Raw genomic sequence first — 23,777 nt, 5'->3', positions numbered from 1 at the left:
TTTTTATGTGTCCACCTTACACTCTTTCGGCAAGCCTCACCAGCTCCGTACGGCAAAGTTCTCCACCGGACATAGCTCAAATGAAAGGTAATAAATAAGAGAAAGGCCCACTGAATTAATTTGTTGGGGGGTTAGAACCTTCTGGGAATTGTACGGGTTCAAAGTTGATGTTCAAAGTGTACGTGTTTTTTTTTTAATCAAAAGTCTTTTTCTTTTAAGTAAGGATGCATGCCGTACAAAATAGTGCACGTTTAATTTCAATTAAAAGTACTTTTTGTCTGAATGAAATTCCCTCCTACATCTTATTCTTCTGTATGTTTTCGTCTTTAGTATAGAAAACAGACATTAAAAGTTCCTTTTCTAGAAAATATAGGAAATTTGATATTTGAGGATGCCGAGTGTATGGAAAGCCAGTATATAGTAATTTTATCGCAATAGTATCTTTTTTATTTCGTTTATTTGAAAACTTATACATTGTACAAAGGAACAAGTTTAAGTCAACTCACATTAAATATCTATTTTATGCCCCGCCTACAACAGTACAGCGCACAATAGTATCTGGTCTGTGTGTTCGTTCGTTTGTCCGTTCCTTTGTCCATTCATACTGCATTAGATTGACGTTATAGTCTGATCAATTTGAAACTAAGTACACATGTTCATTCTAATATAAATCTTTCTAAATTGAATGCCAAAATTACCATTTTGACACAAATTTCACGGTTCATTGAATATGGAAAATGATTGTGCGAGCAAATCATCATAGACAAATATTCTTGTTTTTTATTTCAGTATGTTTACTTTTTATTCTCATTTCTGATCCGCCGTGAGCTATTATATAGCCATTTTGTGCTTGGGGGATAGACACTCCGTCTTTAATATTTTATTTGCAATAATTGATACCGGTTTATAATCTCGGTTTAGAGTTTGGAAAAAAACAGAAAACGTAAATAAGATGTCAAAATATGATTATTTTCCCAACTAGTCCTATTCCCGATGGTGTAAAATCCGGGGAGGGGCGCACTTTCATTCATATAAATACATATATGATAATATATAGTATGACGTTGCGCACAATGTTGGTACTACTTAGCGTTTCACGACGTTCCTTAAAATAAGGCGATTTCGACGATTTCAAAGAAAGTTTCAGGCGTTCAAGCATATTATTGATGAGGTCAATTTACTGTAACAGTTGTGAATTTGGTACCTGATTTCGGTTTGTCTGAAAAAATGCATAATTTTACAAATAAAACTCAAAACGGTCGTATAGATATTTTTTTTTAATGAATATTCATTTACAGGAGTTGTCAGTCTTTCCAGGCCATAATTGATAATTTTCCTTTCGGCAGCAGTTCGCATTAATGAATCCGATACATTAATTTCCAAATTTACACAGATTTATTTTTAATATAAATCAGATTTTGAATAAATATTCTCCTATTTTTTGCATATTTATACATTTGTACATACTCCTGTCGTTGCATTTTTTCCCGTTTCCGTTTCCGTTTCCTTTCTATATTTTATCATTTCCCGATGCTTTCTTTGTCGCAAAATATCTAGGAAGTTAAACATTCGAGATTCATTTCTCAATTCCGTTTTTTTTTTTGTGGCTTATGCATATCCTTTGTTTGTTATAATTGCCAGCAATGGTTTTTCTCTCTTTTATTTTATAAAAAAAAAATTATACATGTTACTTTTGACGATTGAACACTTGCAGATAGACAATGTTTCTTATATAAAACAAATATGCTATGAAAAAAAACTAAGATCCCGATATTTTTTTTATATCAATCTCATTTGGTCAATATTTGAATTTAAACTTAAACTACTCCTTTCTCATACATTTGTTGTATTGTAAATTATACATTTATTTTTTTATTTTTATTCGAATTAAACTGGAAACAAATAATTACGATATAAAATTAAAAACCCGAACATGACATCAATTACGTTTTGCGAACGTTGGGACAAAACGGCTATACTTTTTGAAACGAACTTAAGACCTTATTGCCCAAAGAAAAAATATTAAACACTATATTGTTTAAAAAGAAAAACAAAAAAACCTTTACCGCCAAGTTTTATTTTCTATGATCTAACTATGCTTATTTGATAGACAGCTGGTTAAAACCTCAATTTTAAAGAAAATGCAGCGTTTTTTTCGTTGGGACAAGATGGCTATACTTTTTGAAGTCATTGCAATAGAAACTATACGCATGGTTTCCGGCAAAAAAATATCATAAACCAGGAGAAAAGTAAAAAAACTTTCAAAATATAATAAATATTTTTCCTGTCAGCTTTTTCAATTTCACAATATAAATGCGCAAACCCGAAATATACTTACCTTGCATATGCTTGGACATTTTTCAGACCGTTTAAAAAAAAAACATTTTCCGGATTACGGTTTCAGTGATATTGATTTTGCTTTAACACGCGAATATCTATAACAATAGCAATGCTCTTGTGAAGTTTTACGATGATCGGAGAAAAAATACCGTAGGAAAGAAACGGAACTCTGATCTTTTGCACACAAAATGAAACGTTGGACATTACGTTTTTGCGTAAAAATGGGATAATTAAGTGTTATAATTCCTGGTATTTTAAATTTCGGTTCCTTTTTTCCTTTATTTTAAAGTCTAATGTAATGAATTCAATCAGAAATCAATATATTTTTATCGAACTGACCAATCTACGTATTTATTTTTATGCTAATCTATAGCAAAATGGAATTCGTACCAACATCGTGCGCAACGTCTATGTGTTTGAATGTAGGGGAATAAAAATAGTTCGTTAACAAAGACTGTCCTAATAATAGACACATACAGAATTTCATCAAACATCATACATCTGACACAGGCTTTATTAAGATGTTTTGACTTTTTTCGAATTGCTGGCACTTTATTTTTTATAGAAACTTACATTTCATTACTGATTGATATCAATATGCCGGCATTTAGCAAGCAACCTAGTCGGTTCATTCAGCTACAGACGAGTCATTGGTGTTGTAGTGTTCCCCTTTCACTTCAAATGCTGGACATCTCTGGTCATTTAAACGTTAAAAAAACAATATATATATATATATATATATATATACCGTACTGATAGCTAGATTTTCTTTTTAACAGAACGTTGTTTCATAATGTGGTTTTGCAGTTTTCCCATATACCACATAAAGATTCTTAGACAAGTTGATTCTCATTGTGTTCTTTAGTGGTCGCTAGCTTGATTGGTCGCTAGAATTGGTCGCTAGCTTGAGTCTGGTTTAAAATTGTTGCAAGGAATAATGTTAAGGTGTACATCTCCATCTGGCAGGTTTCTCTAACTTTAACCTCATTTTCACGGATCAGTGACAATGTACAGTTTATTGGATACCTATAGTCGAACCTTTATCGTTAAGAATTTTAGAAATCAACATACATTTTAGCCATGACCAGTAAAGCAGACGAGACATTTGAGTTTGTCTACTCTTGTGTTATTCTAGTGATAAAGTTAAACAAAAGGATTGAGAACTTGCCTCAGAACTAAACATAAAAATATGTATAGCCCTGCCAAATGTTATGGTGCCTTTCCAAAGTCAATAACCTTGTCAGTAGTTGTTTTTAAATATACAAGAACCTTAATGGTGTTATATCCGTTGATAAAATAGGTACTGACATGACTGATGACGGTTCTTATCAGATCAGATACTATAAACAATAGGTCATCTTTATTTGGTGTACAGAATGATTGTAAGGTGTACATGTCTATCTGGGAGGGTTCATCTGACCTTTTTTTCGTGGATCATTGGTCAATAATAAGTTTTCATGGTTATGGCAATTTCTCAAATACTATAAGCGATAGGTCAACTATATGTGTTGTTAGGAATGTTTATAGTATGGTGTACATATCATGTTGCTGTACTAGTATGTCATATTTGTTTTTCGTTTATTGTTTTGTTCATAAATCAGGCTGTTAGTTTCCTCGTTTGAATTGTTTTACATTTGTTATTTTGAAGCCTTTATAGCTTGTTATGCGGTATGGGTTTTGTTCGTTGTTGAAGGCAGTACGAGGCTATATAATTGCTATCCTTCTACGTCATTTGGTCTCTGGTTGTGAGTTGTCTCATTGGCAATTATACCGCATCTTATTTCTATATGTTGTCTGGCAGGGTTCATCTGACCATGACCTCAGTACTATGGCTCATTGGTCTATGTTCAGTTTTCGAAATAAGGTTGGTTTCTCAGATACTGTAAGTAAAAGGCTAGTAATAATAATACAGCTGGGATATGGTATGAATGTATGTGATTCCTGTATTAAACCCTCTATATTACAGGTTAACAACATAAATTCAATCATGGTAAGTAAAACAGGCGAGACATTTCAGCCTGTGCACTCTTGTATAAATTTACACCAGACTCAAGCTAGCGACCAATCAAGTTAGCGACCACTAAAGAACACAATGAGAATCAACTTGTCTAAGAATCTTTATGTGGTATATGAGAAAACCACAAAACCACATTATGAAACAACGTTCTGTTAAAAAGAAAATCTATCTACCAGTACGGTGTATATATTGTTTGTTAACGTTTAAATGACCAGAAATGTCCATCAAATTAAGGGAGAAGGGACACTACAATACGAATGACGTCTGTAGCTGAATGCACTGACTAGTTTGGTTGCTAAATGTCTGCATCAATATCAATGAGTAAAATACAACATGCTAGAAAATCGTAAAAGTCAAAACAATTTAATACAATAGAAAAACAAAGGATATGGGGTATCCCTCCATGACACAAAATCAGTAAATGCACAGCGAAAAATACACAAAAAGCTAAGGAACATTCTTTGTTAACGAACTATTTTTATTCCCCTACATTCGAACACATACTATATGTTATCATATATGTATTTATACAAATTAAGGTGCGCCCCTCTCCGGAGTTTATTCTATTGGGAGAGGGACTAGTTGGGAAATAAAGTAATCCATATCTTAACGTCTTCTTTACGATTTCTCTGTTTTCCAAACTCTAAACCGAGATCGCAAAGATAAATCAATTATTGTAAACAAAATATTAAAAACGGAGCGTATATCCCCCAAGCACATAATGGCTATACAATAGCACTTTGCGGTTTAGAAATCAGAATAAAAAGCTAAAGAGTTTTTGTGAATTTGAATAATAAAAAAAAACCAAGAGTGTTTGTTTATGATGATTTGCTCGCACAATCGTGTTCAATATTCAATGAACCGTAAATAATTTAGAAAAAACCTATTTTAATGAACATGTGTAACTAGTTTCAAGTTGATCTGACTACAACGTCATCTTAGACTAGATTCAACACTAACGTCATTCTAATGCAGTATGAATGGACGGACAAACGGACAAACGAATTAACGAACGAACGAACAAAAAAAAACCAGATAATATTATTGGCTTTACTGTCGTAGGCGGAGCATAGAATAACTATGTAATGTGAGTTCACTTAAACTTGTTCCTTTGTACAATGTATCAGCTTTCAAATAAACGAAATAAGAAAAATATTATGTGCGAAAGAATAACTATATACTGGCTTTCCATACACTCGGCATCCTCAAATATCCTTTATTTTCTAGAAAAGGAACTTTTAATGTCTATTCCCTATGCTGAAATTGAAAACATACAAAATAACAAACTGTAAGAGTACATTTCATGCCCACAAACAATATTTTGAATTGAAAGTATACGTGCACTATTTTGTACGGCATGCATCCTTACTTAAAAGAAATGTAAAGATTTTTTTGTTTAAAAAAAACCCGTACACTTTGAATGTCAACTTTGAACCCCTTCAATTCCCAGAAGGTCCTAACCCCCAAAAAAATCATTTAAGTGGGTCCTGCTCTGATTCATTACCTTTCATTTGAGCTATGTCCGGTGTCGAACTTTGCCGTACGGAGCTGGCGAGACTTGCCGAAAGAATGTACGGTGGACACGTAAAAAAAAAAGAATACCAACTTTGAACCCCTTCAATTCCCAGAAGGTCCTAACCCCCAAAAAATCATTTAAGTGGGTCCTGCTCTGATTCATTACCTTTCATTTGAGCTATGTCCGGTGTCGAACTTTGCCGTACGGAGCTGGCGAGACTTGCCGAAAGAATGTACGGTGGACACGTAAAAAAAAAAAGAATACCAACTTTGAACCCCTTCAATTCTTAGAAGGTCCTAACCCCCAAAAAATCATTTAAGTGGGTCCTGCTCTGATTCATTACCTTTCATTTGAGCTATGTCCGATGTCGAACTTTGCCGTACGGAGCTGGCGAGACTTGCCGAAAGAATGTACGGTGGACGCGTAAAAAAAAAAAAACCAATTTTGAACCCCTTCAATTCCCAGAAGGTCCTAACCCCCAAAAAATCATTTAAGTGGGTCCTGCTCTGATTCATTACCTTTCATTTGAGCTATGTCCGGTGTCGAACTTTGCCGTACGGAGCTGGCGAGATTTGCCGAAAGAATGTACGGTGGACACGTAAAAAAAAAAAGAATACCAACTTTGAACCCCTTCAATTCCCAGAAGGTCCTAACCCCCAAAAAATCATTTAAGTGGGTCCTGCTCTGATTCATTACCTTTCATTTGAGCTATGTCCGATGTCGAACTTTGCCGTACGGAGCTGGCGAGATTTGCCGAAAGAATGTACGGTGGACACGTAAAAAAAAAAGAATACCAACTTTGAACCCCTTCAATTCCCAGAAGGTCCTAACCCCCAAAAAATCATTTAAGTGGGTCCTGCTCTGATTCATTACCTTTCATTTGAGCTATGTCCGATTTCGAATTTAGCCGAAAGGAGTTGGCGAGACTTGCCGAAAGAATGTACGGTGGACACGTAAAAAAAAAATACTAACTTTGAACCCCTTCAATTCTTAGAAGGTCCTAACCCCCAAAAAATCATTTAAGTGGGTCCTGCTCTGATTCCTTACCTTTCATTTGAGCTATGTCCGATGTCGAACTTTGCCGTACGGAGCTGGCGAGACTTGCCGAAAGAATGTACGGTGGACACGTAAAAAAAAAAAAAAACAATTTTGAACCCCTTCAATTCCCAGAAGGTCCTAACCCCCAAAAAATCATTTAAGTGGGTCCTGCTCTGATTCATTACTTTTCATTTGAGCTATGTCCGATTTCGAATTTAGCCGTACGGAGCTGGCGAGACTTGCCGAAAGAATGTACGGTGGACACGTAAAAAAAAAAATACTAACTTTGAACCCCTTCAATTCTTAGAAGGTCCTAACCCCCAAAAAATCATTTAAGTGGGTCCTGCTCTGATTCATTACCTTTCATTTGAGCTATGTCCGATGTCGAACTTTGCCGTACGGAGCTGGCGAGACTTGCCGAAAGAATGTACGGTGGACACGTAAAAAAAAAAAAAACCAATTTTGAACCCCTTCAATTCCCAGAAGGTCCTAACCCCCAAAAAATCATTTAAGTGGGTCCTGCTCTGATTCATTACCTTTCATTTGAGCTATGTCCGGTGTCGAACTTTGCCGTACGGAGCTGGCGAGACTTGCCGAAAGAATGTACGGTGGACACGTAAAAAAAAAAGAATACCAACTTTGAACCCCTTCAATTCTTAGAAGGTCCTAACCCCCAAAAAATCATTTAAGTGGGTCCTGCTCTGATTCATTACCTTTCATTTGAGCTTTGTCCGATGTCGAACTTTGCCGTACGGAGCTGGCGAGACTTGCCGAAAGAATGTACGGTGGACACGTAAAAAAAAAAAAAAACAATTTTGAACCCCTTCAATTCCCAGAAGGTCCTAACCCCCAAAAAATCATTTAAGTGGGTCCTGCTCTGATTCATTACCTTTCATTTGAGCTATGTCCGGTGTCGAACTTTGCCGTACGGAGCTGGCGAGACTTGCCGAAAGAATGTACGGTGGACACGTAAAAAAAAAAGAATACCAACTTTGAACCCCTTCAATTTCCAGAAGGTCCTAACCCCCAAAAAATCATTTAAGTGGGTCCTGCTCTGATTCATTACCTTTCATTTGAGCTATGTCCGATTTCGAATTTAGCCGAACGGAGCTGGCGAGACTTGCAGAAAGAATGTACGGTGGACACGTAAAAAAAAAAATACTAACTTTGAACCCTTTCAATTCTTAGAAGGTCCTAACCCCCAAAAAATCATTTAAGTGGGTCCTGCTCTGATTCATTACCTTTCATTTGAGCTATGTCCGATGTCGAACTTTGCCGTACGGAGCTGGCGAGACTTGCCGAAAGAATGTACGGTGGACACGTAAAAAAAAAAAACAATTTTGAACCCCTTCAATTCCCAGAAGGTCCTAACCCCCAAAAAATCATTTAAGTGGGTCCTGCTCTGATTCATTACCTTTCATTTGAGCTATGTCCGGTGTCGCACTTTGCAAAGTTATGACCTTCTGGGAATTGAAGGGGTACATTCTTTCGGCAAGTCTTGCCAGCTCCGTACGGCAAAGTTCGACATCGGACATAGCTCAAATGAAAGGTAATGAATCAGAGCAGGACCCACTTAAATGATTTTTTGGGGATTAGGACCTTCTGGGAATTGAAGGGGTTCAAAGTTGGTATTCTTTTTTTTTTTACGTGTCCACCGTACATTCTTTCGGCAAATCTCGCCAGCTCCGTACGGCAAAGTTCGACACCGGACATAGCTCAAATGAAAGGTAATGAATCAGAGCAGGACCCACTTAAATGATTTTTTGGGGGTTAGGACCTTCTAGGAATTGAAGGGATTCAAAATTGGTATTATTTTTTTTTTTTACGTGTGCACCGTACATTCTTTCGGCAAGTCTCGCCAGCTCCGTACGGCAAAGTTCGACACTGGACATAGCTCAAATGAAAGGTAAGGAATCAGAGCAGGACCCACTTAAATGATTTTTTGGGGGTTAGGACCTTCTGGGAATTGAAGGGGTTCAAAGTTGGTATTATTTTTTTTTTACGTGTCCACCGTACATTCTTTCGGCAAGTCTCGCCAGCTCTGTACGGCAAAGTTCGACACCGGACATAGCTCAAATGAAAGGTAATGAATCAGAGCAGGACCCACTTAAATGATTTTTTGGGGGTTAGGACCTTCTAGGAATTGAAGGGATTCAAAATTGGTATTATTTTTTTTTTTACGTGTGCACCGTACATTCTTTCGGCAAGTCTCGCCAGCTCCGTACGGCAAAATTCGACACCGGACATAGCTCAAATGAAAGGTAATGAATCAGAGCAGGACCCACTTAAATGATTTTTTGGGGGTTAGGACCTTCTGGGAATTGAAGGGGTTCAAAGTTGACATTCAAAGTGTACGGGGTTTTTTTAAACAAAAAAATCTTTACATTTCTTTTAAGTAAGGATGCATGCCGTACAAAATAGTGCACGTATACTTTCAATTCAAAATATTGTTTGTGGGCATGAAATGTACTCTTACAGTTTGTTATTTTGTATGTTTTCAATTTCAGCATAGGGAATAGACATTAAAAATTCCTTTTCTAGAAAATAAAGGATATTTGAGGATGCCGAGTGTATGGAAAGCCAGTATATAGTTATTCTTTCGCACATAATATTTTTCTTATTTCGTTTATTTGAAAGCTGATACATTGTACAAAGGAACAAGTTTAAGTGAACTCACATTACATAATTATTCTATGCTCCGCCTACGACAGTAAAGCCAATAATATTATCTGTTTTTTTTTTGTTCGTTCGTTCGTTAATTCGTTTGTCCGTTTGTCCGTCCATTCATACTGCATTAGAATGACGTTAGTGTTGAATCTTATCTAAGATGACGTTGTAGTCAGATCAACTTGAAACTAGGTACACATGTTCATTAAAATATGTACTTTTTAAATTATTTACGGTTCATTGAATATTGAACACGATTGTGCGAGCAAATCATCATAAACAAACACTCTTGTTTTTTTTTATTATTCAAATTCTAAAAACTCTTTAGCTTTTTATTCTGATTTCTAAACCGCAAAGTGCTATTGTATAGCCATTATGTGCTTGGGGGATATACGCTCCGTTTTTAATATTTTGTTTACAATAATTGATTTATCTTTGCGATCTCGGTTTAGAGTTTGGAAAACAGAGAAATCGTAAAGAAGACGTTAAGATATGGATTACTTTATTTCCCAACTAGTCCCTCTCCCAATAGAATAAACTCCGGAGAGGGCGCACCTTTATTTGTATAAATACATATATGATAACATATAGTATGTGTTCGAATGTAGGGGAATAAAAATAGTTCGTTAACAAAGAATGTTCCTTAGTTTTTTGTGTGTTTTTCGCTGTGCATTTACTGATTTTGTGTCATGGAGGGATACCCCATATCCTTTGTTTTTCTATTGTATTAAATTGTTTTGACTTTACGATTTTCTGGCATGTTGTATTTTACTCATTGATATTGATGCAGACATTTAGCAACCAAACTAGTCAGTGCATTCAGCTACAGACGTCATTCGTATTGTAGTGTCCCTTCTCCCTTAATTTGATGGACATTTCTGATCATTTAAACGTTAACAAACAATATATATACCGTACTGGTAGATAGATTTTCTTTTTAACAGAACGTTGTTTCATAATGTGGTTTTGTGGTTTTCTCATATACCACATAAAGATTCTTAGACAAGTTGATTCTCATTGTGTTCTTTAGTGGTCGCTAGAATTGGTCGCTAGCTTGATTGGTCGCTAGAATTGGTCGCTAGCTTGAGTCTGGTTAAATTTACTGGGGAATATATAATGTGTAAGGGGTACATTTGATTGCAGTTTCCTGCGTCCAAAAGAATGTCTCTTTGATGAAGAAACATGGAGTATGTTAGAATGTTTGCATGGAAGAATTACAATGACCTACATTTTATGTAGGACATGCATGTTTCCTTAGATACCGTTATCTTGATTGGCTGACAACAATCGTGAGCGGGCATTTCAATATACAATTTTATTTCCGTATAAAATACAACAATGTTTTAAACCCTTAACAATCTTCACGTATGTAACATGGGATGATAAATATGCATCCAGAAAAAAAATCGGTTGTTCCGATGATAACAAGTCAGACTGGTCACAATTCAACTTCATTGACTTCGTTGAACTTTGTTTTAGTCTATTTTTCAAATACTGTGTTATTTACAATCATGTAACTTAGGACTTTAGATGCAAAAGTAGGTTGTATCTCCCTAAATTACACTTATCATTGTCTTTTTAGTTTAATATCATTGTTCAGTTTCTGGTTAATAACTGTAATAACAATTGTACTAACATGAGCAACACGACGGGTGCCACGTGTGAAGCAGACTCTACTTACCCTTCCGAAGCACCGAGATCACCCGGTTTTAGGTTGGGTTCGTGTTGCTCAGTCTTTAGTTTACCGTGTTGTGTTTTGTGAACTGTTGTTTGTGTTTTGGTCGTTTTTCGTTTTTGCCATGACATTGTCAGTTCGACTTACGAGTTATGACTATAACTTTGGTATCTTCCACCTCTCTTTTGCATGGGAATGCACTAGATATTCAATATGCTCATCTGCAATAAGTCTCTCATTAAAGTCTTCTTTAGTAGTCTTAAATGTATACCTCATTTGTTATATACGAAGCAAAATTAAGATATGAATTATATACTAACACTCATCGATAACCGCGACTGACTGTTAATGCTACGGTACTAGCTATTACTATAAAAAATTTCACAGTTTGATCATTATAGTATAAACCGTTGTCATGATAAGAATTTTAAATGCACTTGTAACATTCTTTTCAGGAATATCAGAAGTGATAGTGTGCGATGATGCTACGTTACTTTGTGTTGGTGACGAGACAATCAAGATAGATCGTGCTACATTTGGTCGGGATAAGAAATCCCAATGTTTTGACGATGAATATATATCTACATGTAGTAGTGATTCTCCTTTTGATATTATAAGCGACAATTGTAATGACGAGACCAATTGTAGCGTTGAGTCCTCCGTTGAATTGTATGGAGATCCATGTAACGGATTAGACAAAGACTTAAAGATAAACTATCACTGTGAAGGTAATATTAATAATTATCTCCCAATTGAATTAATTGATTTTTTTTTATCTTTTTTTATCGAATGTATTGTAGAGAAGATATCACAAGGTCGCAGTTCATCAAAAGTGTTACATACAAAGACTCAGCTAGGACAGACTTGTAAATATGCAAATGTGCGTTTGACGTCAAACTGTTTCTAGTTTATTAAAACAGTGCTGATGTATATAGTTTTAGAAACTTTTACAATAAACTTTTACTGCTCGAAATCCCACTTCCACCTCCCCGTGGTGAGCAGGGGGCAGACGGCAGACGGCAGACAGAAAGAGTTTTTTTGTTATTATATCAATAAACTCGGTTCAACTTATATGTACGCATTGGCGCCAATAAAAAAAGAAACATTATTGGCGCAAATGAAAAAAAAAATTGCGCAAAAAAAAAGTGCAGATTTGCTCAAATGCAAAACGCCGATTTTACGTTAAGGCTGTTCGAGGCCGTTTTAATTAAATATCTTCATTTATGAGATAAAAAAGCCAAACTTTGTATGATTCTTTTATTTTTTGTCCTAAATTACTTTTCTCCTTGACAACCAATCAGCCTGTGTATATAAGGGCATACACATATTAAATGGCAATGATAAAACTGTCAGTGAAAATATTATTTCCAATAAAGGACGGCAATGATGCTTTGTTTATATAAACAATTTTCAGACGCTCTCATGGCAGTAAGTCATCTTTTCAATGGCTATTTTTTTCTTGGTGATATCTTCTCTACAATACATTCGATACTTTTCACTATTTAAGTCCATTTTTTCTTTTCATGTTTTCTTACGGCTGCTGGCATGTCGAGTGATCTGATTTTTACCGTTTTTGTCTCGCCTTGACGGAGTCAAAAAGCGAGACATAGGTATGCTGTTTCCGGCGTCAGCGGCGGCGACGGCGACGGCGGCGTCAACAATGTATTGGTTTGTGATTAGGTCTAGTTCATGGTGAACCACTAGTGGTAGGTCAATGATATTTGGTATGCAGTTGTATTAGCATTGGCACATCTCATTACCATGGAGATTATTTGGCCCCCACCCCCTCAGTCAAGGTCTATTGACTTTGAAACTTTTCATGGTTTACATGTATTAGTTTGTGATTAGGTCAATTTATGGGGAACCACTAGTGGTAGGTCAATGATATTTGGTATGCAGTTGTATTAGCATTGGCACATCTCATTACCATGGAGATTATTTGGCCCCCACCCCCTCAGTCAAGGTCTATTGACTTTGAAACTTTTCATAGTTTACATGTATTAGTTTGTGATAAGGTCAATTTATGGGGAACCACTAGTGGTAGGTCAATGATATTTGGTATGCAGTTGTATAAGCATTGGCATATCTCATTACCATGGAGATTATTTGGCCCACCCCCTCAGTGAAGGTCTATTGATTTTGAAACTTTTCATAGTTTACATGTATTATTTTGTGACTAGGTCAATTTATGGGAAACCACTAGTGGTAGGTCAATGATATTTGGTATGCAGTTGTATAAGCATTGGCATATCTCATTTCCATGGAGATTATTTGGCTCCGCCCCCTTAGTCATGGTCTATAGACTTTGAAAATTTTGCTAAGTTAACATGTATTAGTTTGTGATTAGGTCAGTTCAAGGGGAACCATTAGTGGTAGGCCAATGTTAATTGGTGTTCAGTTGTATAAGCATTAGCACATCTCATTTACATGGAGAATATTTGGCCCCGCCCCCTCAGTCATGGTCCATTGACTTTGAAACTTTTGCTTAGTTTACATGTATTAGTTTGTGATTAGATCAGTTTAAGATGAACTACTAATGTTAAGTCAATGATCTTTGCATTTGCAAGTATCGTTTCCATGGAGATTATATAGCCCCACCCCTGGTCATGGTTCATTGACTTTGAAACTCTTACAAAGTTTACAAGTTAATGTTTGTGTTTAGGTTTGTTTAAAAGGAACGACTTATAATAAGTCAATGGTATTTGGTATGCAGTTGTATTAGCATTGGCACATCTCATTCCATGGAGATTGTTTAGACATGTACCTTCAGTCATGGTTCATCGACTTTGAATATTTGCATAACTTACATGTTAAAGTATTGCTATTTTAATTTCAACATTTGCATTATCAAAATTACAAAAAGTCGAGACATATCTCTGTGATAACAGTTTATTTACATTAGTTATTGCCTGGATTTTCTTTATGACATCCATAAAAATGTAAATGTTCGGGTGGTGTGAGTAAAAATGTTCACTGTAGTGCGAGTGAAACAATTCAGCGCCGTTGTTGATTCTTTTAAAGTTTTTAACACCGCTGCTCCCCTTAAGTGGGGCGGATAACGCGAAACAGGAGACACGGAGATAATTAGTACATAATCTGCAAACTCAACACACTTTTCATCGGTTTGTACCTCAGACATTATGTCCAAAGCAACATTATGTCCTCCGCAAGGCAATCACCTACTTCATCTGAGGGAAGCCATTGAAGCATTGAACATACTTACCTGCTACGTTGGGTTAGCCTAAGTAACGGTAACTATCTAAAATGTATCAGATGTTACCTGTCGAATTTAAATGGTCGAAAATGAAGAATTAATGATTCGGGCAAATGGTAACTTTGTGGTGCAAATTAAAAAAATATATTTTTAAAATTGGCGCAAATGTCATTCGCCCTGTAAAATTCATACCCGACCAACACCTTAACGACCATCTTGTTTATCAAAATACTATTGCATACTTTTTATAAAATCAATCTTTTATCTTTCCGGCCTTAGATTGTTCATAATGGAATTATAATCAAAGTACTGAAGTACTGAACATCGGATGACCACATGTTCTTCAGGATGGTCAAAAGCACTTGTCTCAGAAAAAAAACAACATATTTCTTTACCTGAAACTGAGGTTAATGTACAGAGATATATTTTTTTCTAGACAAGTTCGTGCGAGGATGATGAATAAATGACAGGAAATTCAACTTTACCGTAATAACTATTATATTTTAGTGATACAAATCAGTATACACTGATTTGTTGTTATATATTATATTAAAATAACAGTTACATATATATATGATTTGCATCCGTTTGTATATCATTCTATTCTACTATTCTAATAATAGTGCAATGCAAGTGCATGGTGGACACTTTTCTGTAAAAATTCGATTTTTCTAAGATTGGATACGAGTAGGCATTCATATTTTCCCGCAAAAACAATTACAGAGTTACCGGTCCTGTCGCAAAACGTTCTTTGAGATATTCCTCCGCATGCTTTAACACAATTTTTCGGTACGTGTGCATTGATATTATCAATGATTTTTTACTTATATATATATATATATCTAACTACAAAACATTTTCACATTATTAATTTATGTTGTAAACCAAAAATATTTTTATCAGTATTCATTGAAGAAATGTATTTATATCATTTGACAAGGAATGTTATTTTGCACTCGTTTATGTGCGCATATTTATCATGTTTATAGATCGGTTACAAACCCAAAACTAATTTACATAATGGAAATCTAGGCGATAGCAATACATCGGAATGACCTCAAGGTCATCGCGATGTAAAAATGTATCTTCAAGATCCAAAATTATTCACACTAACCCTATTATTTGTTATGTGACTACTTAAGATACGTTATATCCATTAGCTCAAGGATTTGTAAAGTGATCAAATCCTTCATTTAATAGCTCCATCCTTAAATTTATGTGTGAATAAGTATATAACATAGCTAACATTTTAGGGTCACAATTACCTTTTAGTGACGATTAAACAGACTAAACTATCCCAATATACAATTATACAATTTTAACCATTCTCACCGTCTATATACAGAGGTATACTAAAGGAATGACTGTAATATTTTTTCTGTCTATGAAGAAATAACATAAAAAATGTGGTGCACACTGAATAACCCGCTACGCGGGTTATTTTAAAGTGTGCACCACATTTTTTATGTTATTTCGAATAGACAGAAAAAATATTACAGTCATTTCTTATAATTTAATTCTAAATTCCATTTTAAACCGGAGTAAACCATGAAAAAACGTTGATGACGTCACGATCACATGACAAAATCATGTCTATGAGCTGATAAACAAAACAACGTCAGCCAATCAGAAGACGCGTTACATCCAAAATTAAATTATATTTAAATATTATTTCATTGGAACGAGCTGTCCGACTGGCAAGAAGATAGCAACTTATTCCATTCAAATATTTTACAGCTCATAAAAATTTATTGCAGTGTTCTAGAACGGTAAAAAGATCTCAATTTCCGACGCGTATTATGACGCAATTTCCGATTGTGAGGTTTTGTATGCTTTCGGGTGACAATTCACTATTTAGCTAGACCTCGAAAGAAGTTCTAAAATAATCCAGGTGCTAGTCATTTGTATGAGATCAATTCACCAAGCATCTTATTGTCCATACTCTCTCAATTCGCAATGAATGATAAAAACGAAATAGCGACTGCTTACCGAACATAAAGATCTTGTGTTTGAACGTGGGACTCGTCAAATTAGTACGCATGAAAAATTGAAGATACGCTATCTGTAATGTAGTCACGAAACTCAACTATTTTTTTTTTTTATTTGGTAATGAATCGATAGAAAAAAAAAGTTGTTTTTATTGTAAAATACATACGATGAGCATCATGGCACTACTTTTCAAAATTCGTATATTTAACATTAAATTAACGGGAGGCTTATGCAGTGGTGTGCCTCCTCCATGAATCAAATCGATGAAACCCGATAATCCTGTTTTTTTCCTTCGGTCTTCTTCCAAGGGACTTAAAGTAATCGCTTTATTTTTTTCACGATTTTGTTCAAACCCTCTCAATAATTGGATTGCTGCATTATTTATTGTTTCGTTAATATTTTCCTGTAGAGGTCTTTATTTATTGTATTATACAGGAACCTCATTTTTTGGTAAATCCTGGAGAGATAGTGTGCTCCACTGCAATGGATTTGGTCATACTCTCAGGTTAAACTGCAGACATGCATCGGAGTTTAACGGCTTATACTGGGTTGAAGCATTCAGAGGAATAGTTCCAACATCTGGTAAAATCGTTGCATTTCAAATTGTAAAAAAAAATCATTAACATTATGTTTGTGCTATACATCTACTTCACTGGTAAGACAATGTTACGTAAACGTAAGTTAGTTTGTGAAACACTGGAATTAATGTTTTCTTCAAATCGGTAAAATTTCAGAATTTGCAAAACACTGTCATCAAAATTTTAATTCAAAATTTGATATTTACGGAAATTACAAAGCATTTCTATGCACCTTGCAAGGAATTTTCAATTATCATGCAATTAAATTATTGTCGAAGCAAAATAAGTCGCGGTGAATATTCTATATACAATTAGATTTCTACATTTTCAAAGATTTGTACTCCGCTGACCTTGAACACTTTACAATGTAATGCTGTATTTTCCTTCGTTATTTATTAGTAGTATGTAGGTCGGAACTGAAAAGGCATAACTATGAACTTGCAGATATTTATATTACACTTTTTTTAAGAATTCAAAAATTTACCTGGACTAGAAATTGCGAAAGCAGCCAAATGCAAAATGAATAAACAAAATGATGACATACCATATTCTTGTGAAGTGACCAATGATTTTACTGAACTGCCATTTACTTGTTACTTTGAAGGTATGTTGAATCTAGTTCAGCTAATTTTAAATGTATAAAACAATATTATTTATCAAGTATTCAAATTAAATCATGAAAGCTTTAGTAGACTTGGCCGAATCAAAATTTGAAAGAAGTATATAACTACCATCCACTATTAGTAGGTCACCTTGAGTTTTATTTCTCTTTTTATGAAGTGGAATAGTTTCACGTCGGAGCTCAGTTTTTATTGTCTCGACTGCGATGAAAGTCGCAGAGTGCAAGACATAGGCATTACTATCCGGCGACGGCGAAAGCGGCGTAAACTGTTTGTATTAAGCTTTATATTTCAGAAGGTAAAATACCTGGAGACTTTACACCTTGTATACATATGCCTTATGTTACAAAGTTTCCGTCTGTCATATGTCCATTGTCCTTGACCTAATTTTAATAGTCAACGACTGCTTGAAAAAAAAGTTGTTTTTTTGTCATGTGAATTTCTCACTCATTTTGAGAAATAGGATAACTATATTTGGTATACTGGTTGCAATGTCTACATGTTCGTCAGACAGGTTTCATCTGACATTTCATGTATCTGTGATCAAGGTTACAGTTAAGTGATTAGGTCCGTTTCTCAGATACTGTAAGCAGTAGGTCAACTACATTTGGTGTATAGAATAATTGTAAGGTGTGCATGTCAGTCAGGCAGGTTTCATCTGACCTTGACCTCATTTTTACGGTTCTTTGGTTAAATGTTAAGTTACAGTAGTTAGATCCTCTTCTAAGATACTAGTACTATAAGCTATAATAGGTCAACTATATTTGGTTCATTAGTCAATGTTAAGTTTTCCTGGTTAGGTCTGTTTCTAAGATCTAAAAGCAATAGGTCAACTGCATTTGGTGTATGAAATAATTGTAAGGTGTACATCTATTTCTGGTTTGGTTTATCTGACTTAGACCTAATTTTCTTGGATAATGTTAAGATTTTTGAAGTAAAATGTTATATGTAGGACTATCAACATAAAATCAATTGTCAGTAAAGCAGGTAAGACATTTCAGCGTGTGCACTCTTGTTTTTAAATTACTTACAATCATATAATTTAATATATAAGGCAATATATAATCGCCTAGCAGAACAGGGTAGTAGAGCGCTAGCTGCATTGTTAAACACACCACTAAGATCTACTTTTGCACCAGAACAACCATGTGCTATGTTTGACAGTCTACAGGCGGAAACCCAGTTGAAATTAAATAAAAGAAATGGAACTCTTTGTTAGAGAAGGTAAAAAAGGCGAAGTTGGTAAATTTGAATTGTTTACATCTGTGTTTCTATGGGCTTTAAAAGTTTAATGAATGTGTCTAATTTAGGATTTTATGCATCTTATGTATGTGTTTTTACTTAAATTATTGAATTGAGCTTCGAGATATTGGTAAAATTTTAAATTATTATAGACATATTTTCACAAAACAGTCGATTGTGGTAGGTTCAAATTCAAGTGGATCTTTTTAGTGCATAAGCATCAATTCCGCCGAAATTTTTGTGTGTGTTATCTAGGGTAATTAGTCTTCAACCTCTGAAAATATTTAGTCTGCCCTCCCACGAAATATTTAATTAGAATTTTTTTAAATGTTTTTGAACTTGCGAAAATTCCCCCAGACAACCGAAGTACATTAAATGATGCTCAATAGCTATAAGATACATTTGTCTTCTAAAATATAACAGGCATGTAAGGATCCTAATGATACTGTGTGGATAAATTTATCGGTTTTCCAAGAGCTAAATTGACAGCGCGTCATCCCTACAATGGCTTCCATTTTTAAAAAATTAGGTGGTGGAATGGGGAGATAATTTTGACGAAGTGGAATCCTGACTGTCTAGTTATGTCTTTTTTAAACTACGCCTCAGAAGTAATGGGTTTTCATCGTGCAAAAGAAATATAATCTATACATAATACATTTTTTAGATTTGTTTTAAGATACATAAAAACTACGCCTGTCTGTTGTATCATTTATGGAGCAGGATCTGCTTACCCTTCCGGAGCACCTGAGATCACCCCCAGTTTTTGGTGGGGTTCGTGTTGCTTAGTCTGTGGTTTTCTATGTTGTGTCATCTGTACTATTATTTGTCTGTTTGTCTTTTTATTTTTTGGCCATGGCGTTGTCAGCTTGTTTTCGATCTATGAGTTTGACTGTCCCTCTGGTATCTTTCGTCCCCCTTTTACCTATGCATATTACTAGGAAACAAAAGTTGTTGAAATACTGGGTTAATATTATAACTAAGAAACCAAATACTAGTATTGCATATGAAATGTATCAAGTTCTAGATTCTGACTGTAATAATGGTAAAGAAAATTGGGCCACAGATAGTCACAATTTACTTTTTCAACTGGGATTTAATTATTTATGGCATGAACAAGTCAGAGAATGTTGATAGAAACTTTGATATTTTAAATGATCGTCTCTTAGATCAATTTTACCAGAGCTTGCGTGCATCTGTAGAGAGCTCTGAAAAACTAATATTGTATAAAATGATAACAACAGATTTTAAGATGGAACAATATATATTGAAAGATATCAATGTTAAAAGTTTGTCTTTTTGAAGATTTGGTGTATCAAAATGATATATGGAGACTGGTCGTTATATAAATCAACGAAGGGAGGATATAATTTGTAAATGTTGTACTATGCAATGTATAGAGAATGAATATTATTTTATAATGGTTTGTCAACAGACAGAGTCGGGGGTTTTTATGAATCTTTATGTCCGTCACACTTTTGGGATTAACTAGATCTTAAAATGAAATATTTTGGACCACTAAAGACATATTAATTTCGATTTTCGTAGTTTTCACTTTTCACTTTCACAAGTAATAATTAATGGATAACCCGTTTTTTGTCGAGCCTGCGACTTTTGTCGCAGAAAGCTCGACATAGGGATAGCGATCCGGCGGCGGCGGCGGCGGCGGCTACGGCGGCGGCGGCGTTAGCTAACTTCTTAAAAGCTTTATATTTTAGAAGATGGAAGACCTGGATGCTTCATACTTTGTATATGGATGCCTCATGTTACGAAGTTTCCGTCAGTCACATGTCCAATGTCCTTGACCTCATTTTCATGGTTCAGTGACTACTTGAAAAAAAAGTTCAGATTTTTTGTAATGTTAAATTCTCTCTTATTATAAGTAATAGGATAACTATATTTGGTATGTGCGTACCTTGCAAGGTCCTCATGCCCGTCAGACAGTTTTCACTTGACCTCGACCTCATTTCATGGATCAGTGAACAAGGTTAAGTTTTCGTGGTCAAGTCCATATCTCAGATACTATAAGCAATAGGTCTAGTATATTCGGTGTATGGAAGGACTGTAAGGTGTACATGTCCAACTGGCAGGTGTCATCTGACCTTGACCTCATTTTCATGGTTCAGTGGTTATAGTTAAGTTTTTGTGTTTTGGTCTGTTTTTCTTATACTGTATGCAATAGGTCTACTATATTTGGTGTATGGAATGATTGTAAGGTGTACATGTCTAGCTGGCAGGTGTCATCTGACCTTGACCTCATTTTCATGGTTCAGTGGTCAAAGTTAAGTTTTTGAGTTTTGATCTTTTTTTCTAATACTGCATGCAATAGGTCAGCTATATTTGGTGTATGGAATGATTGTAAGGTGTACATGTCTAGCTGGCAGGTGTCATCTTACCTTGACCTCATTTTCATGGTTCAGTGGTCAAAGTTAGGTTTTTGAGTTTTGGTCTTTTTTTCTAATACTATATGCAATAGTTCAACTATATTTGGTGTATGGAAATATTTTATGATCTATATGTCAGTCACGCAGGTTTTATTTGACCTTGACCTCATTTTCAAGGTTCATTGCTCAGTGTTAAGTTTTTGTGTTTTCGTCTGTTTTTCTTAAACTATAAGCAATAGGTCAACTATATTTGTTGTATGGAAGAATTGTTAGCTGTACATGCCTGCCTAGCATGGTTCATCTGACCTTGACCTCATTTTCATGGTTCATTGGTCAATGTTTAGTTTACTTGGTTAATGTTAAGTTTATGTGACAGTTGTAATAAAGCTTTATATTTAGGACTATCAACATAATATCAATGATTAGTAAAGAAGGCGAGACATTTCAGCGTGTGCACTCTTGTTTAAATTTATTGTAATTTCAATGGAGATTTAATGGAAGGTTTTGGACCATTAAACAAAGGTTAACGGTTCGATATTCGTCGTTTTCATTTTACTGTTACAGAGTTATGGTACTTGATTGTTGAAAACTGTTCTTTTTTTCTGGATGATAAACGGAGTACTCCTCTTAGAAATTGCCTAAGATGCACTACCGTAAATATTATAAACAAAAGTTTACCAATCATTTTATTTTAATGACTTTAAATCTGAAATACTGTAATGGACTTTCACTGATAACAAACATTTAAAATTGATTTTATTCATTTGTTTCCAAGGGGATGGCAGTAAACCAAAGAGATCCGACGGGAGTCCTGCTACAAAAGGTAGATCTACTACTAATTGTATGTCAAATGTTGTTCAAAGATCACAGAAGAGAAAAAAGTCATACCTTCTTTTATCTGCATTTGAGAAGTATATTTTATTATGATGAAGATACTCTGCTCTAACAGATATTTTGTGTTATGCATTGAATTTCATTGAAAATCAAAATTATTGCTATTTGTAACGTCATGAAAGAACGCTTATACATAAATTACAACAAAATAACACATTCCCTATCTAGTAATTGTTTTAGCTATGATACATTGCGATAATGGTCACTTTATCCTAATTTGAAATTTAAGCTCGAAATACGGGCCTTATTGTGGCTTTATTGAACATACTCCTTTATCATTTACCTGTTAAAATGAAAATTATTGTATTTCAAGTTTTATTCATAAATTGAAAGTTTGAAATTTCGACTTTTTTAAACCCGGATATCCGACTCTTATTAAGTCGAAATTTCGACATGAAGTGTCTAGATTAAATATTAATTTTATTCATTTATTTTCAAGGGGGTGGCAGTGAACCAGTGGGATACACCAAGATTTCGTCCTTTACAGGTACTACTAAGTATTGTCAAATAATGTTCAAAAATCACAAGAAAAAGTCATACCTTTGTTTATCTTCATTTGAGAAATTTATTTTAATGTGATGTAGATATTTTGCTCTAACAGGTATTTTGTGTTATATGTCAAACTAGTTTAGGAGTCGACCAACTTATTTTTTAGAGAGGGGATGGTTTTGGTGTATAAGACTTGGGTTCAGACTGGTCTTGAATCTGATTACAGTAGTTGTCGTCTGTTTATGTAGTTCATACGTGTTTTTCGTTTCTCGTTTTTATATAGATTAGACCGTTGGTTTTTCCGTTTGAATGGTTTTACACTAGTAATTTTTTGGGGCCCTTTATAGCTTGCTGCTCGGTGTGAGCCAATGCTCCGTGTTGAAGGCCGTGCCTTGACCTATAATGGTTTACTTTTATAAATTGTAACTTGGATGGAGAGTTGTCTCATTGGCACTCATACCACATCTTCCTATATCTTATTGATGAAACTAAATAAATGAATGGCAATCCAAGTTAAAAACGATTATGAATAAAAAGAAAAGTGGGGAAATACGTTAACAAAGCAGCAATCCAATGACATATGAAGCCATAAGACATCTAACGGTCAACATACAGTCAGTTATAACAGTACAATAGTCTAGTGTCATCTACTAGATAGCTAACGTTGCACATTTACAGTTAAAGTTGCCTTTTTATGGCCCTGCCGTAAATAACGGGGTCATTAAGTGTTACCTTTGACCATCCTTCCATCCGTCTTTTTGTTCGTCCTATTTTCGTTTCCGCCCTCTCAACTTAAGTTTTCCTCATACAAATTTTATGAAACTCATACACAATGCTAAGAACCAAAACTAGCAGACAGAGTTTGAGTTTGGGCAGTGAGTCACTTACCGTTCTAGAGTAATGTCCCTTTATAACTTGGAAAATTGCAATTTGTTTAGTTTCCGCACTCTAACTTAAGTTTTTCTCATCCAAATTTTATGAAACTCGTACACAATTCTGAGAACCAAAACTATCAGACAGACTTCGAATGTGGGCAGTGAGTCACTAACCATTCTAGAGTTATGCTCCTTTACAACTTGGAAAATTGCAGAGCTTGAGCGGGGGCATTCGTGTCCTC

At 35.0% G+C, this 23,777-nt stretch overlaps 2 protein-coding genes across 7 annotated transcripts in view; both read left to right on the top strand.

The window, feature by feature from the left end:
* Window positions 1–15,647, top strand: part of LOC127727756 (uncharacterized) — a 36,554-nt gene extending 20,907 nt beyond the window's left edge. Inside the window, exons 5-6 of the mRNA XM_052234872.1 lie at window positions 11,709–11,981; window positions 15,610–15,647. Coding sequence (XP_052090832.1) covers window positions 11,709–11,981; window positions 15,610–15,647 — 311 coding nt within the window. The remainder of the gene's footprint in view (window positions 1–11,708; window positions 11,982–15,609) is intronic.
* The window catches only part of LOC127728572 (uncharacterized), an 879,051-nt gene that overhangs the window by 653,610 nt on the left and 201,664 nt on the right, over window positions 1–23,777 (top strand). The gene's annotated exons all lie outside the window — the stretch shown is intronic.

Source organism: Mytilus californianus, unplaced genomic scaffold (genome assembly GCF_021869535.1).
Source record: "Mytilus californianus isolate M0D057914Y unplaced genomic scaffold, xbMytCali1.0.p SCAF_2, whole genome shotgun sequence".
In the NCBI taxonomy this organism is placed as follows: domain Eukaryota; kingdom Metazoa; phylum Mollusca; class Bivalvia; order Mytilida; family Mytilidae; genus Mytilus; species Mytilus californianus.
This window is presented reverse-complemented; position numbering and strand designations above follow the sequence as displayed.